The sequence below is a fragment of the Lagopus muta genome, chromosome 20 (assembly GCF_023343835.1).
Source record: "Lagopus muta isolate bLagMut1 chromosome 20, bLagMut1 primary, whole genome shotgun sequence".
Lineage (NCBI taxonomy): Eukaryota > Metazoa > Chordata > Aves > Galliformes > Phasianidae > Lagopus > Lagopus muta.
The window spans coordinates 3938202-3952826 of record NC_064452.1 but is presented as its reverse complement, the minus strand read 5'-3'; the positions used below and the strand labels follow the sequence as shown (position 1 = coordinate 3952826).

The following is a 14625-nucleotide window of genomic DNA, read 5'->3' as shown; positions in this document are numbered from 1 at the left end:
TCAGTATCCTCACCACTACAAGAAGGAGGTCACCATCTCACCCTTAGAGCCGCTCTCCACAACGCTACACCTACAGAAGGGTTTGAAACTCACTCTGCTCAGTGTAACAAAAGCAATGGCACAAATAAACACACGCTCGCGTGATGCCGGCGCCCGCAGCCCCACGAGCGCTCGCCCCACTGGGCTGTATTTGGTTTATGCTACAGTACTAATACTCTGAATCCAACCAACCAACCAACAGACTCATCAGTAACACTTTAGCATTATTTAAACGGCTAAAATTAGTCACAGCTCCATTTTTTTCTATTTTCCTCTTTTTTTTTTTCTTTAAATGTTTACACAAAAATAATCAGAAAACAGATTAAATCTGAAGATATTTTTAATAAGTGCTCAGCAAAGAATTGTGTGAGGACAAAGGGAGGACTGCAGACGGACAGGGCGAGTTACACAAAGCACAGAGGGAGCTCCCCCCACGGCCCTGCATGGGTCGGGGCAATGCCTGCCTGCCCCACGGCCCTTCATCAGCAAACCAGAGCTGCAGGAGCTCAAAGAGGAGCTCCTGTCTGCCCAGTGCCCAGCAGGTGCTGGGAGGACAGCCGGACAACCAGAGGGCTGGTAGGAGAGAGGATGGTCAGGGATACAGCAGGAAAAGTGGTGGCTGTGCATCGGTACCACTGACAGCACGGGGCCAAGAGAGAGGATGGCAGAAGAACCCAACCAACCCAACACAGCTCCGTGTAACCCAACGCAACTCAACGCAACTCAACCCAACGCTGGGCCCACGCTTCTTTCTGGGCTTCTACCCGGAAGGCAGATGGGGCTGGGGTACGGGGCCACACGCACGTGTTTATTTCTAGGCTCGACGCCCCAGGGAGCAAAACAGGTCTTGGTTTTGTGTTTTTTAATGGAACCCAGCCCTTAAGGCGACAAGTGACTACACAAGGCAAATAAATACACAGCAGAGCCTTAAAGCCAGTGAAACAAACTGGAAGCTTTGCAAACAGCCTTTGCAAACACTTTGCTTTTCATTTTGCAAATAATAATAATAATAATAATAATATTAATAAAAGATTTATTCTACCTTACCCCTCCCAGCCCCATTATCCAGTTTGTTCAACGCTTTAAAGCTCAGGAAAGCCCTGGCCCTTTTGCAGCGGGGCCAGAAGCAATTCCCACTTTTGGCAAGCAGTTGGGAGACTCAACAGAATTGGAATAGGAACAGAGGAGGACTGGATGCAGGGCACACCTGTAAACATGTTGTACATCCGCAAGTCACACACAAAACCTGCAAAGGTGACACAGGTTAGAGGTGAAACAGAACTATTCGCGACTGGCCAACCACAGATTTCAGACCTTGGACTGGTACAGGACAGCACTGCTATAGGGCACCACACCGGGGCATGGCACGCTACAGTACTTGAGACATAAATGGAGTAGGCAATCCGTAGTCGAACCGGTAAAACTAAGCGTTGCAGAAAGCTAGCCATCTTACAAAGGTACAGAATTCAGTTCCATCGTCCCACCGTGAACCTCAGCGCTTCGTCCAGGAACAAGCTCATGAGAAGAGCAAAAACAATTAAGAACAAAACCCACATGCTACACACTGATAGCGCCAAACAAACCGAAACCAAAGCGGCTCTAAGCACAAGGGCAGGCAAAAGCTTTGGGCTTCTCTGCTTCCTGAAACGCCCCCGGGGATCCGGACTGGTTGGAGAAGAACCCACAGACGCCCTCAGTTTTGGACCCAGGGCACTTTTTCCATCTTTGCACCTTCACCAACACCAGCCGTGCAGCGATGGGACAGAGCGGGCTGCATGGCACCACTGCCTGAAAGCTCTCCTTCTGCTTGGATTTCTTTTTGTGGTTTTTTGTTTTTTTTCTTCCTTTTTCCTTTTTTTTTTTTTTTTTTAAATTATTTTCATTCCTAAGTCCTCTTTTTTTTTTTTTTTTTTTTTTTTTTGGTAATAAAATATATTTTTATTAAGAGATCATTAGAAGCAGAGCCCGGAAATACACAGACTACATTAAAATATAAAAGACCATTTCCAAGGGCCGCAGCAGGAAGCCCAGCCGTTGGCGTTCTATGGACAAATTGAGAAGGATTCAAATTCCCATTTTTCCTTTTTTTCTTCTTTTTTTTTTTTTCCATTTTCCAATTTTTTTTTAAGAGAACAAAACCAAACCAAACCGATTTCATAAGGGCGACAGTGAGCAGAACTCGATTCCGTTTCAGTTTGATCAATGAAAATGGGAAAAAAAATCCAGCATATTTAGTGTTAGGAGACAGACACAGCAAATATGAAGCACCTACGGTTGAAAGCAAGAGATTTTTTTCCTTTTTTTCTTTTTTTTTCCTTTTTTTTCTTTTTTTTTTTCTCTTTTTTTTTTGCTCCCAGTGACACAATGGCGTTAAGCAATGGGAACAGCGGTGTTTATCAGGTTTGTTTTTTTTACTATTTTTTTTTTTAACCATAGTAAATGCCTAAACCCAATGACTCAGTTTTCAATGTTGTCTTTTAAAACAGAACAACTCTTCGGTTGCAAATAGTCCGACGTTGTGACCGGAGCCAGGTCAGCGCTGTGACTTCACCATGCATCCCAGAACTGCAGTGTGACCGTTTTCTCCCCCCAAAAGAATGCTGCTTTAAGACAATTCCCCCACACCAGGGCTGGCTGCTTTTACTCCTGGCAAAACGTGCCTTTAGAATTCGCTGGGGAAAATAAAAAACAAAAAAAAACCACCAAAACAAGAAAAAAAGAAAAGTCTGCAAATTTCGAGTGTTTCTTCAGCGTTCAATGGAAAACGAAACGAGGAAAAGAGAGAAAACAACAAAAAAACCCAACAGAAGGGGGAAGGGGAGATGAAGGATGGCGGATCATCCTGATTCCTGCGGTCAGTGTGTCGTTACAGTCACACAACAAGAGACACAGAGCTCGTCAAGTGGAAATGCCTCTCCTGCGGGTCGCTGCTGCCACGCAGACGACAGCGGGAGCTTTAGAACCGGGTTTGCAAATGGAGCCTGTGTTCATTAATCGCTTGCATTTCACTCTTGGAACAGAAAACAAAACGAAAATAACGAGGAAAAACAACAAAAAAAAACCCAAAAAATTCTATTCGGTACCGGAGATTAAATAATCACGTGTGTAGACTCGTTGCAATAAAATTTTCCGATTCCTTAAGAAGTCTAATTACTTTCAGTCGCCATTTTTAAATAACTATATTATATATTTGTATATATTATCCTGTGATTCTAATTACGGTTCCTCTGCTGCACTGAAGATTTAGAAGGAGCATAAAAGCCTTTTGTCCCCCACGGACAGCACAAATGCTGCAGAAAGGTTATAACAGGCAGTCTTGTCTTGCTACCTTCATTGATCCGGGTGATCCATGGCTTCGTCGTAGGTGATTATCCTTTTGGGATCTGGAAGAAAACAAAAGCCCTCAGTTTCTGACAAGCTCCTTCCAGGCCCTGAGGCACAGGGCCTCCTCCTGCATCCTCCCCATGAGATGTCTGCAGATGAACCAGGGGGACGTTCAGCATCTAATGCTGATTCTTGAGCCCAACAGCAGAAATACAGAATGATTACAGCACAGATGCAGCAGATTTGTTTGAATTGTTTTCTTTAGGCTCCCAGCACCGCTGCCTGTCCTGGCTGTGAGACCCAACACGGATAAAGCCAAGGAGAAGCAAGCAGCACAACGCACTGCTGGGCAGCGACACGAGCAGCAGGCGGGGATGGGGCGGCCGTCATTCCCTCCCATATCCTTACCTTGCTTCTGCAAATTCCAAACCGCTTCCATTTCTGCAGAGACAAAACAAGAAGGCCGTTATTGCACACATCTATGCACCAGCAGAGCCCACCCCAAGCGCTCAGCCCAGCACCTCCCCACACAGCCAGCAGGACTCAAAGAACCCGGCGGCAAAGGGCACGGCCGCAGCTCTAACTGGTCTGTGGCACCAGATGACCAAACCCAGCACCAGCAGTGCCACAAATCCCAACCCCAGGCTGCACAGCTCAGTGCGATGCTCTGGGATTTGTTGCTCCACGGTGCACAAACCCGGAACGGCCCCACAAGTTCTTTGTGTGCCTTTGTTGACCTACAGAACAGCGAGGGAGGCAAACGCTCTCCTCATTCGCATGGAGACACAACAGAAAGCTGCTCCGTTTGCATTCAGCCCCTACAAAATCATCACTATGAGTCTTCAGAGACCTATTCCAAATCACGGCAGTTAGCCGCTATCAGACTGCATTTATGAGCCGGAATATTGATGAAGACACCAACTGCAGCCGGTGCTCAAGTCAAGGAGACGACGCTGCAGAAGAAGAGCATTTAGCAGGAGCACGAGCTGCAGGAAGGATCCCCACGGCCTCCCCCTCTGCCAGAGGGAGCACAGAACACACACTGATCAAACACTGCCTGGGGACAAGAGCACAGCGAGGCAGTGGGAGAGCCAACAGCACCGGGAGGGAAGGAAAAGCCCTTGGCCTGGGCTGTGGGCTGCCCAGCTGTGAGACAAACCAGCCCTAGGATCACCTGAACCCATTCACCACAAAGTTGGGTGCATCGTGTCCTAAATATCACCAGTTCTGCAGCTCTCCCCAGAGGCAGAGCTCACCCAAATTCTGGCTCCCCAGCATCGGGACAGTGGGGAAAAAACTCAGAGCCCATTGCTGCATCTTAATGCCAGAGCTGCTCTACGTTGGTCCATCAGGAACCACAAAAATGAACTGCTTATTTAACACACAGCGAGGTGCTACCAGACCCCAACTTCAATGCATCAGAATTCTGTAGTCTAGGGAAGAAACAAACCCCTTTCAGGCTTCAATCTTCTTCTGAAGGAGGTGGGAATGTCCTGCACATCCCAAGGACTGGACGGCAGCAGCTGGAGGTGCTTGGCCTGACCCATTCCTAAACAACACCCGGCTGGCAAAGCGGCATGCTCCCTTCCTGGCAAGCTGCAGCCTGGAGGAGACACCATCCTCAACCTCTTGCCCAACAGAAGCCAGCTCTATTGTGAGCCAGGGTGAAATGAGGTGACCTCCAACACAGGGCAGGCAGCCCAGCAGCACCCACCTGCACCTACAGGTACCAGAGCCACCCTGGCACCATCCCTGGAACAAAGGGGCTGCAGAGGGCTTTGATGTCAGGAGCACTGCAGCAAGATTCCTCCCAGGCCAATAAACTTTATAGCTGGATTGGTACATAACCTTGGAGGGGAAAGAAGTCTGCGTGATAACTTGCTTGGACAGGCACTTGGATCTACATTCCCCTCACCAGGGAGAATGCTCCTACAAACAAAAGTCCCTGTGCTGTGCTATGGTGGAAGCTCTTCACTGTCACAAACCTAGCACGCAAACTGACAGCCTTACCCAAACTGAACAGCTTAAAAATAACCAAGAGGGACCACTACCTCACTACCTGCAATGTGCAACCGTTAACTTTGGGGATGCACAGGAAACAAAGCAAAGGTTCAGCATTCAATGCCACAAAGCCTGACGCTGGGCAGCAGATCTGCCAACTGGAAAAAGCAGAGCCTTGAAGAATTACATCAGCTTCTACCCCGCAGCACATCAGCAACCAACTGAGCCCTCACCCTTCCCACTGAGGGGGAAGGAAACCCAGGCTCATCCCCCCCCCTCCCCGATGCAGAGGATGGGAACTGCTGAATTCACAGCGCTGCTGCTTCTTCTGACCCAGTTCCCCATTCCGCCGCACGTCACTCCGCGCTGCCCCTCGCTCTATTTTGCACGCTTCTCCCCTGCTTCTTCATGTGAGCAGGATCAAAGCAGGGCAGGCAGAAACATGGGGCAAGGCACGAGGAAAACAGCTGCAGTTTCCTCTCTCCTCCACTTATGCTGGCTTTGCTGCCGTGCAGCTGGAGCAGAGCTTGCCCGCCCTCCGTGGGCAGCCTTCTGTGGAAGGAGAGGACCAAACCACCTGTTTGCATCAGCCCCAAAACGAGGATGTGAACAACGCCACATCGGGACAAAGCTTCAGTTCCACCCTGGGGGAGGGGGAACGGAGCCCATAAGCGACAGCATCACTCCCACTGCTCCTTGTGGGCTCCCATCAGAAGCTCACAGCCCTGCCTCCAGCCAGCCCTCAGCTCCAGCAGCACAGAACTAACTCACATCCACCTCGCTGGGCACGGCACCAGTAAGCAGCACGAGCTGCCAGTGAGGGCAGAGCCCTGAAGGAGCGCGTGCTCCGGGAGGGCAGATCAGATGGCTGTGGGAAAAGGGAAGTGCAGAGCAGGATAGCAGAGGAAGCACCACAACAAGCATCCGAGAGCAGAACACGAGTGTGTGCCAGCTGCTGCGCCAGGGGGTCTGCAGTGCCCCTGGGGGGGGGCAGCCTGGGCACACAGCGGCCCCTCATAGCTGATGTGCAAGACAAGATGAGGATCTGCAGGAGCTGACCGTAGATGCCAGCTGGGCTGCAGTGCTGCAGCTGCTCATGCCAAGCTCAGCTCTCACCCCCAGTCCCACCCTCTCCCCACAGGCAGCCCATGGAGCTCAGGGCAGGTGCTCACCCTGTCCTTGCCCCACACATCCATAACCCTGCAGGAAGGGCAGATTTGGAGATCAAACCACTGAGACTTTGCTCGAAACCAAACAGATCGATCTGCAGAGGGAGGATTTCGCCCTTCTCTTGAAATCCAAAGCAAACAAAGTGAGGACAGATACCCACAGCCCAGAGCAGGGAGGAGGGCACTGCAGGTTGTGCAAATCAGTGCGTGCAGCTGCTCCCTCCTCCTGCACAGGGACTTGAGGGGACCTCAGGAAAGCAGCCCTAAATGAATGGGAAACAGTGTGGGAATGAACTGCCTGCAAGCTGTGCCTCAGCAACTGTGGGCCAAATCTTTGGTACATGGTGACTGCCAGGCACCTGCACAACTCTGCCCTCAGGGCTGTGGGCACAAAGAGAGAATGGGGATTTCCCTTCAGCACAGGGCAGGGGAAGCTGCTGATCCTCCCAAAAACCAAACTCAGTCCTCAGCAAACACCAAAATGCAACGTTTGGCATCACTGCAGGTGCTCTCAAACCTTCATCACCCCATGCTCTGTAAGCCAGCAGCTCCTGGACACCAAGCAGGAGAAAGATGAGCTCAGGCTGCCAGAGCAGCCCTGTGCTAATGACACAATGCTGCTCAGAAACAGCCAGAGCAGAGGAAAAGGAGAGAGCGGAGAGCAGTGTTTTAAGAGGTGATTTAGGTATTCACTCCTGCCAGTGCATGTAATTAACCTCTGTGCTCAGAAGGAATAAGCAGAGCCAAGCTTTGAAGTTAACACCTCCTCAAGAGGACATGGGAAGGGAGTGTTCTTTATTTTCCTGTTGTTACTATTGTTTTAGTGGGGTCTTTCAATGCAGCAAGAAGGGGAGAGACAGGGCAGCTTCTGCACAGGAAAGTGCAGGAAGACTAATAGAGACAAACCAAAGTGGATAAAGCAGCAAACTTAATAAGAGAACTGGAGCAGGGAACCTTGGCTCCCTAACACCAAGCCAAGGCCAGCAGCTGTGAGAGCTCCAGCCTATGGGGCTGGGACCAGAGGTGAAGCAGAAAGGAAACCACCCTGCAGGCTTCACTCTGCCCTGTTTGCTGCATCCGCACTGTACTTCTGTCACTGCAGTCTGAGAGGACTACAAAGGGGCTCCATGAAAGCAATAACATCATCTGAAAGATGCGCCCTACAAAGGAAGGGAGGAAATTCAATCTGCAGCTTGCAGAAGAGACGAGAGGCGGAGATTTGCCGACTTTTAGAAGGGTGGAGAAAAGGTGAGGGATGGGGGGCTACAAAAATAAATAAATGACAGCAAGAAATCAATCACACTGTGAGGAGGAAGAGACACACAGGAATAACCTTCCTCCCTTTAAAGCCACGATCTCACAGCCCCATCTGCCCTGGGGAGAAAGCACAAGGTGGCAGAGGTGTGAGCACACAGCCCTCCTGGTGCCAGGGCAGCTGCAGCAGAGCAGTGAGCCCACACAGCAACTCCTGGGGCCCAGGGAGACCTGGTTGGTCCATAGGGACTAAAAGGAAGAACAGACCAGAGGCTGACCCCCAACCCAACCAACTGCCCATCGCAACAGAGAAATGAGCAGCTCCTAGCACAAACGAAGCAGCTTTTCAAGTCACTTTCCCAAGCTGTGGCTGCCATTTGGTACAGGCAACCAAAAGCTCCTTTCCAAAACAATCGGAAGCGCTGCAAGAGAGATATCACGTTATTGCATTGCACTGACAGAGGGAAAAAGCAGCAGAAGAGAACAGAGCATGCCCTTAGGTAGCGAGTGAAGCCATTACCTTTAGTGTGATATTTAACAGCAGCACTCAGGTCAAAAGAACCCCAGCTATCTTTCCTTTCTAGGCCTCTCTGGTACCCCTGTTCTTTGGCGGAGCTTAACAAATTGTTCGTGGGAGAGGCCAGAGGGTTCTCTATTTCATAGTCTTTTGAAAGAAACACTAAAGCACCTTGGCTGCCGGCGTCTGCCTTTTGCAGCTCGCCGGTGTGATGCGACTCCAGGGCTGCAGCGCCGCCCTCCCCAGCAGTCCCAGGCTTCGGGGCGGCGCTGAGCGCTGGGGATGGGTTAGTCCGTTTGTCCAGCTCGTACGCCTTGGGGAACGCGGGCTGCTCGGCTCCAGAGGGAACGGCCTCAGCACACTGCGAAACCAAGGCGGCGGGATATTCCCCCTGAAACGTCACTTCCATCAGCTGGCCATCGGCAGATTTCCCCGCCGCGGTCTCGGGGCCGGCGCTGGGCTCGTTGATGAACGACAAACCCCACTGGTTCTGGAAGATGTCTCCCAGGTTCTGCTGATTCGTCTGCGACGGGAAATCGACTTGAGCCGTGCCCAGCAGCACGGTTTGCATATTGGAAGGGTAGATAAAAAGGTTGGATTTCTTCTGCTCCACAGCCGCCGGGGCTGCGCCGACATCCGGGGGCACCGCATCAGTGGGGGTGGGGGGGACAGCAGCAGCAGCAGCAGCAGCAGCGGAGGTGAGCAGGGGCTGAGCGCCCGGGGGGTACGCAGTGCCATCCGTCCCGGCCAGGATGGGCCCGTTGGAAAAGCTGGCAGAAGTGACGGACTTCATAGCAGACATGGGGACCTGGGACAGCCGGCTGGACGGCGGGGGCTGAGCTTCCCCAGCAGATGACGAAGACGACGACGATGAAGATGCAGATGGGGTCTGAGCTGCTTTGTTGAGGTTTTCCTTAACTTTGCTTGCATAACTAATTTTGGGAACGATTTTAGCACTGCTATTGTCCACCGGAAAAACCGGGGGTGGTTTAAATAAGGTCCACGAGTCCTCCTTAGACACAGCCGACGAAGCGTGCTTCCCTTTGGGCCGGTCATCAAACTTCTTGCCGCTAATCCCAGGTTTGGCATCCGAATTTTTCCTCTGCACATCACCGAGCCCAGGCTTCCCCCGGCCTGCCCCGCCGCCCCCCGCCTCGTATTTCCAAACAGGCTTCGTATTTTCAATTCGGTTCCCTTTTTGCTCGCTATAATCGGGCTTGAAACTCTCCAGTTCCTGTTTCAGGGCCGGCGTGCCGACCTCCTGTTGCATGACTTTGTCCTGCATCAGGTTCAAGCTCTCGCAGCCCTTGGCGCTGTTGCGCCGGCCTTTCCGTTTCTTTGGGGTGGTGTAGCCGCTCTCGGAGCCGCTCCCATCGTTGTCGGCCCCTTTGCCCACGTAGCCATTGGTGATGTAGCCGGCACCGCCGCTCACCACGCCGTTGGGAACGGACCCCCCGTCCTGTTTGTCTGCAGGCTGACCTTCTCTGAGTTTGCTGTCGTAGGGCTTCTCATTCTTTTTGTCCATGCTATTTTTCTGAACAAAGTTCTTGGGTTTGATCGCGGCTTTCCCCAGGGAGCTGCCCTTCGCAGGTGGCTTCGGGGTCACATTCGTGTCTGCGAGCTGCTGGCTGCCATTGGGCACCCTGGACGTGGGGCTGGTGGTCTCCTCCGAGCACAGAGCCTTCAGTGACACCTCTCTGTCCCCTGCGTTACCATTCAGCTCTCCATAGCCTGGAAGAAACCAAGAAGAGACAGAAGAGCAAGGATTAGAGAGTGCAGGGTTCAACTTCTGACTGCAAACAGCTGTGTCCCGTTTCCTCAAGGTGTTCTGAAATAGGGAAACATCAGCTCTCCCATAGAATCATAGAATGGCCTGGGTTGCACAGGGGCACAGTGCTCATCTGGTTCCAACCCCCTGCTGTGTGCAGGTCACCAACCAGCAGCCCAGGCTGCCCAGAGCCACATCCAGCCTGGCCTTGAATGCCTGCAGGGATGGAGCATCCACAGCCTCCTTGGGCAACCTGTTCAAGTGATTCACCGCCCTCTGGGGGAAAAAATTCCTCCTCATATCCAACCTAAACCTCCCCATCTCAGTTTAAAACCATTCCCCCTTGTCCTATCACTATCCAGTCCACGTCATTGCCATCCACGTGCAGAGCTGGCAGCCCCACAAGGAGAGCTGAGCATCATTGATTCACGGACAACCCAAAGCCAGCGCAGCGTTGTTCAACACGCAGAACAAAACAAAAAAGAAGGATACAGGGATGCAAGGAGAGGAAAACACGCAGCCCTACAAGCCGCTCGCAATCTGGAGAGCGATTTCATCAGCTACCATTTCCAGGTCACGCAGAGGAAATTCCCAGGATGCTTCAAGAAAGAGGGACTGCTGCTCTGAGCCGGGAGCTGTTGGGATTCTGCCCCTGCAGCACCAGCAGGGCCCACAGCACCTCCAGCACAGGGAAAAGCAGCGCTCAGGGGCCACGTGCCAGCCCAGGAGCAGCGTGGGCTGCGCTCCAGTTTGGGAAGGAACGCTTCGGTCATTGCCGATGCCACTGGATCGAGCGGCTCTCATCGTCACAACCCGGAGCCTCGGATGCGTGGCAGATGTCACCGCTCCAGGTTTGAGGAATACGGGAATCCTCGCGGGACTCCTGGGAGGAACGGCACGGCCCGGATGGCTGGGAGGGCTGGGCAAGGGCCGTGCTGCACGTGGTTATCTCTGAGCGCACCGGAACCGGCGGCGCCCCGGGACGGCAGCGGGGCTCCATCGCACGGGACGGGACGGACGGGGACGTGCAGCCGTGCAGCCGCATCGCCGGGCCGCGTGCGGGGCCCCGCCATCGCTCCGCGCCGAGCTGCGGCCACGAGCCCATTGCGGATGGTGGCAAGAGCGCGGCGAGGCCGGCCCGGCGTGTCAGCACTTTCAACTTCCAATTTCCGAGGCCGCCTCCGTTTTCTCCCCAGACCAACAACTGGGCCTTGGGGGCGGGGGGGGCAGCAAGAAAAAGGCGTGAAAACGGACGGGGCGGCGGGGCGCGTGGGGAGGAGGGGGGCGCGTCCAAACCCCGCGGGCAGCCCCGCGCGGCGCAGGCCCGGCTCCCCCCGCCTCCCCCCGCAGCGGCTCTCGCCGCCCCACGAGCGGTCACGCCGCACGGCCCCGCACCCCCTCCTCTTCCCCCCCCCCCGCCCCGCACCCCCGGCTCGCCTCGCCCCCCTCCCCGCCCCGCACCCCGCACCGCTCCGCAGCCCCACGTGCCCCGCGCCGCCCGCAGCCGCGCCGGCTCCAACATGGCGGACAGGAAGCGGCCCCAGCGCGGCGGAGAAGCTTCCAGCCGGGCCGGGGGAGGCGGCGGCGAAGGAGGAGGAGGAGGACGACGACGACGAAGGCCCCGCCGCCCCGCGAAGCTGCCGCCCGCCGCCCCCCGCCCCGCACCTGTTCTCCGCTTGGGTCCCTCCGGGTGGCGGAGCGTCGCTTTGGGCTGGGCCCGGCCGTCGGGCGGCGGCAGGAAGGCGCTCTGCGGGTAGTAGCAGAAGTGGCGGTGGTGCGGGTGGTGGTGATGGTGGTGGTGCGGGTGGTGGTGGTGGTGCGGGTGGTGGGGGGGCTGCTCCTCCATTGGGGGAGGGGGGGAGGGGAGAAGCTGAGCGGGGCCGGGCCGGGCTGGGCGCTCTCTCGCTGCTGGGCCGTGCGGCGGAGCGGGGACGCGGCTCCGGGTGGCGCGGGGGAGGAGGGGGGGATGGGGGGGAGGGCTGGGAGAAGCAGCGCTGCAATCAGAGAGCGGCTCCGCCCCGCACCACGCCCCGCGGCGACACGGCGCGGCGGAACGGGAAGCCGAGAGCCGGGAGAGGGGAGGGTCTGTGGGGAGCGGGAGGGAGGAGGAGGGGGGAGGAGGGACGGGGGGGGGGGGGGGGAGCGGTGCGATGGGAGCGGAGCCGCTTCTGGGCGATTCCCGAAGAGACGTGGGAGGTTTGGGGAGAAGGCGAGGGAGAAGGCAGCGAGCGGAGCGGGGCGGGGCGGGGAAGGGAGCGATGAGAGTGGGCGAGTGGGCGCTTCCCGACGGCTGCCGTCGCGGAATCGCGGCGTGACCCCGCTCCGGAGCGACCCCGAGGACCGGCTCTGCGCAGCGCCGCCCTCCTTCGCCTCCCTTTGCGGCTCCATCCCGCGCAGCCCGCTGACGTCTGCGGCCGTCTGAGCCCACGGTGGGACGTTGCCGTCTGGGTTACCGAGCCCTGGGGTTTGGGGCGGTTCGTCTGCGCTCAGCACAGCGATCCCAACCTTTATCCGTGCCCCCGATGCTGCCCTCCACGCCCTCGTGGACACCCGACAGGGCGGTGGGATTTGGGGTGAGGAAGTGGGGCAGGGCGTAGGGATGAGGAGTCCCCAGAGAGACACACTTGGGATGGAGAGACCCAAAAGTGAGCCCGCGTTTTGGCTGGGTCAGATGGAAAGCCCCATGCAGGCAGCGCTCAGTGAGGTTTTACCTCCTGCAGCAAATAGAGGCAAGAAAACAGGGTGATCGAATTAAAGCCCATTGTGGCATCCTCCAACAAAGTACACAGAGTGCTCAGACTGTCCTCAAACACCACGTCCTACCTTCTCAGGGCTCGCACAGAACACCCCCATATAAATACTCAGTATGTCAATAAAGCAAAAAGAAAAAGCTGCGGTGCCCAGAGAGCCCTTCAGCCCTCAGCCTGCATCACACACAGCCCTCCCCACACCTCCCTGCAGCACAGGGTCATCCTCCTGCCTAACCCCCCCCCACACAAGGCAAAACTTCCAGCTGTGCTGACTTGGTGACCTCACATCACTTAGGAGATGGCTCCCAAAGCAAGGAGCCAGGCTTTAATCGCAGCTCACATTTTATTGGTGGCTTGGAAGCATTTATTTTTAATATAAGGGACTGGTTTGAAGACAGACGCTTCAAAGGACTCTGGAGAAAGCAAACAATTACGGACAAATCATCTCCACACACAGAGACACCAGAAATCTAAATGCAAAGGGCAGAGGGCTGTCTGTACATGAAGATGAAGCAACTGTTTCTCTCCTTTAGAAGCACCGGTTGTGTGTGCATCCCAAAGCAGGCAAAAACGGATGAAAACAGACATAAAAATCCAGCAGCTCACAGCCCAGGGCTCTCCGTGCTGAGCTGCACGGCCAGGGACGCAGCACAGAGATGCACTGAGGGCACGGTGAGTCCCAGCACTGCGTGTTTGGGATGTGCAGCTCACCGCCTGCTCTCACATTGCCCACTGCTGGAGCACGCTGTGTTCTCCCATCAGGCTGTCAGCAAGCAGCACTGCATTGTGCAGCAGTTTGGGATGTGTTCTATGGGAAACTTGTAAACCTGCAGTGAGGCTCCTCCCTGCTGCTCTGAGCTTGGCACATCAGTAAGCTGTCCTGCAAAGGAAAGAGGAGATTTTCCTTGGAACTCCACTCCCGTGGCTGAGCGTTCCCACAGTGAGCACACAGCTGGGCACAGCCATCATTTCTGGTTCTGTAACTGCAAAGGTGATTTTCCAAAGCTCTGGAGTGCAGGGCTGTGCACAGAATGCCATTCATAGCTGAGGGCAGCGAGGAATAAATCAGCTGCCATGGAAATCAGGGGGAAGTTCTCGTGGAGGTGAGGGGAGTTTTGAAGGCGTGTGAAGATGCAGTTAAACTTTAAAGCTTATTCCAATGATCTGTAAGAAGAGTTTCTAAGAAGAATTTCCTCTCGAAGGCCTTTTTACGACACCACATTTAATTTGCATCGAATGTTCAGGGCAAGCTGACGCTAAAATTAGGAAATTCATCTGTGGAAAGGAAAACATCTCTTCATCCAGGGAAAGGAAAGGAGTTCTTGTGTCCACCTCCCGTTTAAGGCTCAGCACTGAGAAGCATCCCAGTACTGTGTGTGCAAACAGTGGGAAAGGTGACTCCACAGAACCCAGCTCTTGGGATCCTCCCTGCCCCACACATCACATGCAGCAGGTGATATTGGGCTGAGCTGCTTCATAGGATGAACACAGAGGGAGCAGCACAAACCCTTTAGGAGCAGAGCACACAGGCTGCTGCTGGCGGTGGACTTTGACCTCTGGAAGATAAAAGGGAAAAGCTCAATCCACAAATCCCAAGGACTTTGCATCTCGTTATACAACACAGCAGTCACGTGGGTGCTGGTCATTGGTTTGGTCATTGCACACTGCTTATTTTGAAGCAGGGACTTTGTAAAGAGAAATATGCATTGGGTATGTATGCATCTAGCATGTAGAAGCTGCAATAGTCGTGCTTGGACACATGGCCTTCAACCTAAACAAGCCTGGCCCTGGCAGAACCCAAAC

At 54.5% G+C, this 14625-nt stretch overlaps 1 protein-coding gene across 1 annotated transcript; it reads right to left on the bottom strand.

The window, feature by feature from the left end:
• Positions 1–1928: 1928 nt before the first annotated feature.
• On the bottom strand, positions 1929–11918 carry NUFIP2 (nuclear FMR1 interacting protein 2). Its single transcript, XM_048966938.1, has 4 exons — positions 11738–11918; positions 8308–10035; positions 3772–3804; positions 1929–3422 (listed from the first exon to the last, which is right to left on the bottom strand). Exons 1-4 carry the CDS (start codon positions 11916–11918, stop codon positions 3370–3372), a joined length of 1995 nt encoding a protein of 664 aa, XP_048822895.1. The 3' UTR covers positions 1929–3369.
• Between the last annotated feature and the right edge of the window lie 2707 nt (positions 11919–14625).

Bases quoted from the DNA above. Each gene is read 5' to 3' on its own strand.
- NUFIP2 (XM_048966938.1), bottom strand. From the start codon at position 11,918: ATGGAGGAGCAGCCCCCCCACCACCCGCACCACCACCACCACCCGCAC. The intron at 3,805-8,307 runs GTAATGGCTTCA...TTGTCTCTGCAG, and splicing joins TGTTAAATATCACACTAAAG to AAATGGAAGCGGTTTGGAAT. The intron at 3,423-3,771 runs GTAAGGATATGG...GTTTTCTTCCAG, and splicing joins TTGGAATTTGCAGAAGCAAG to ATCCCAAAAGGATAATCACC.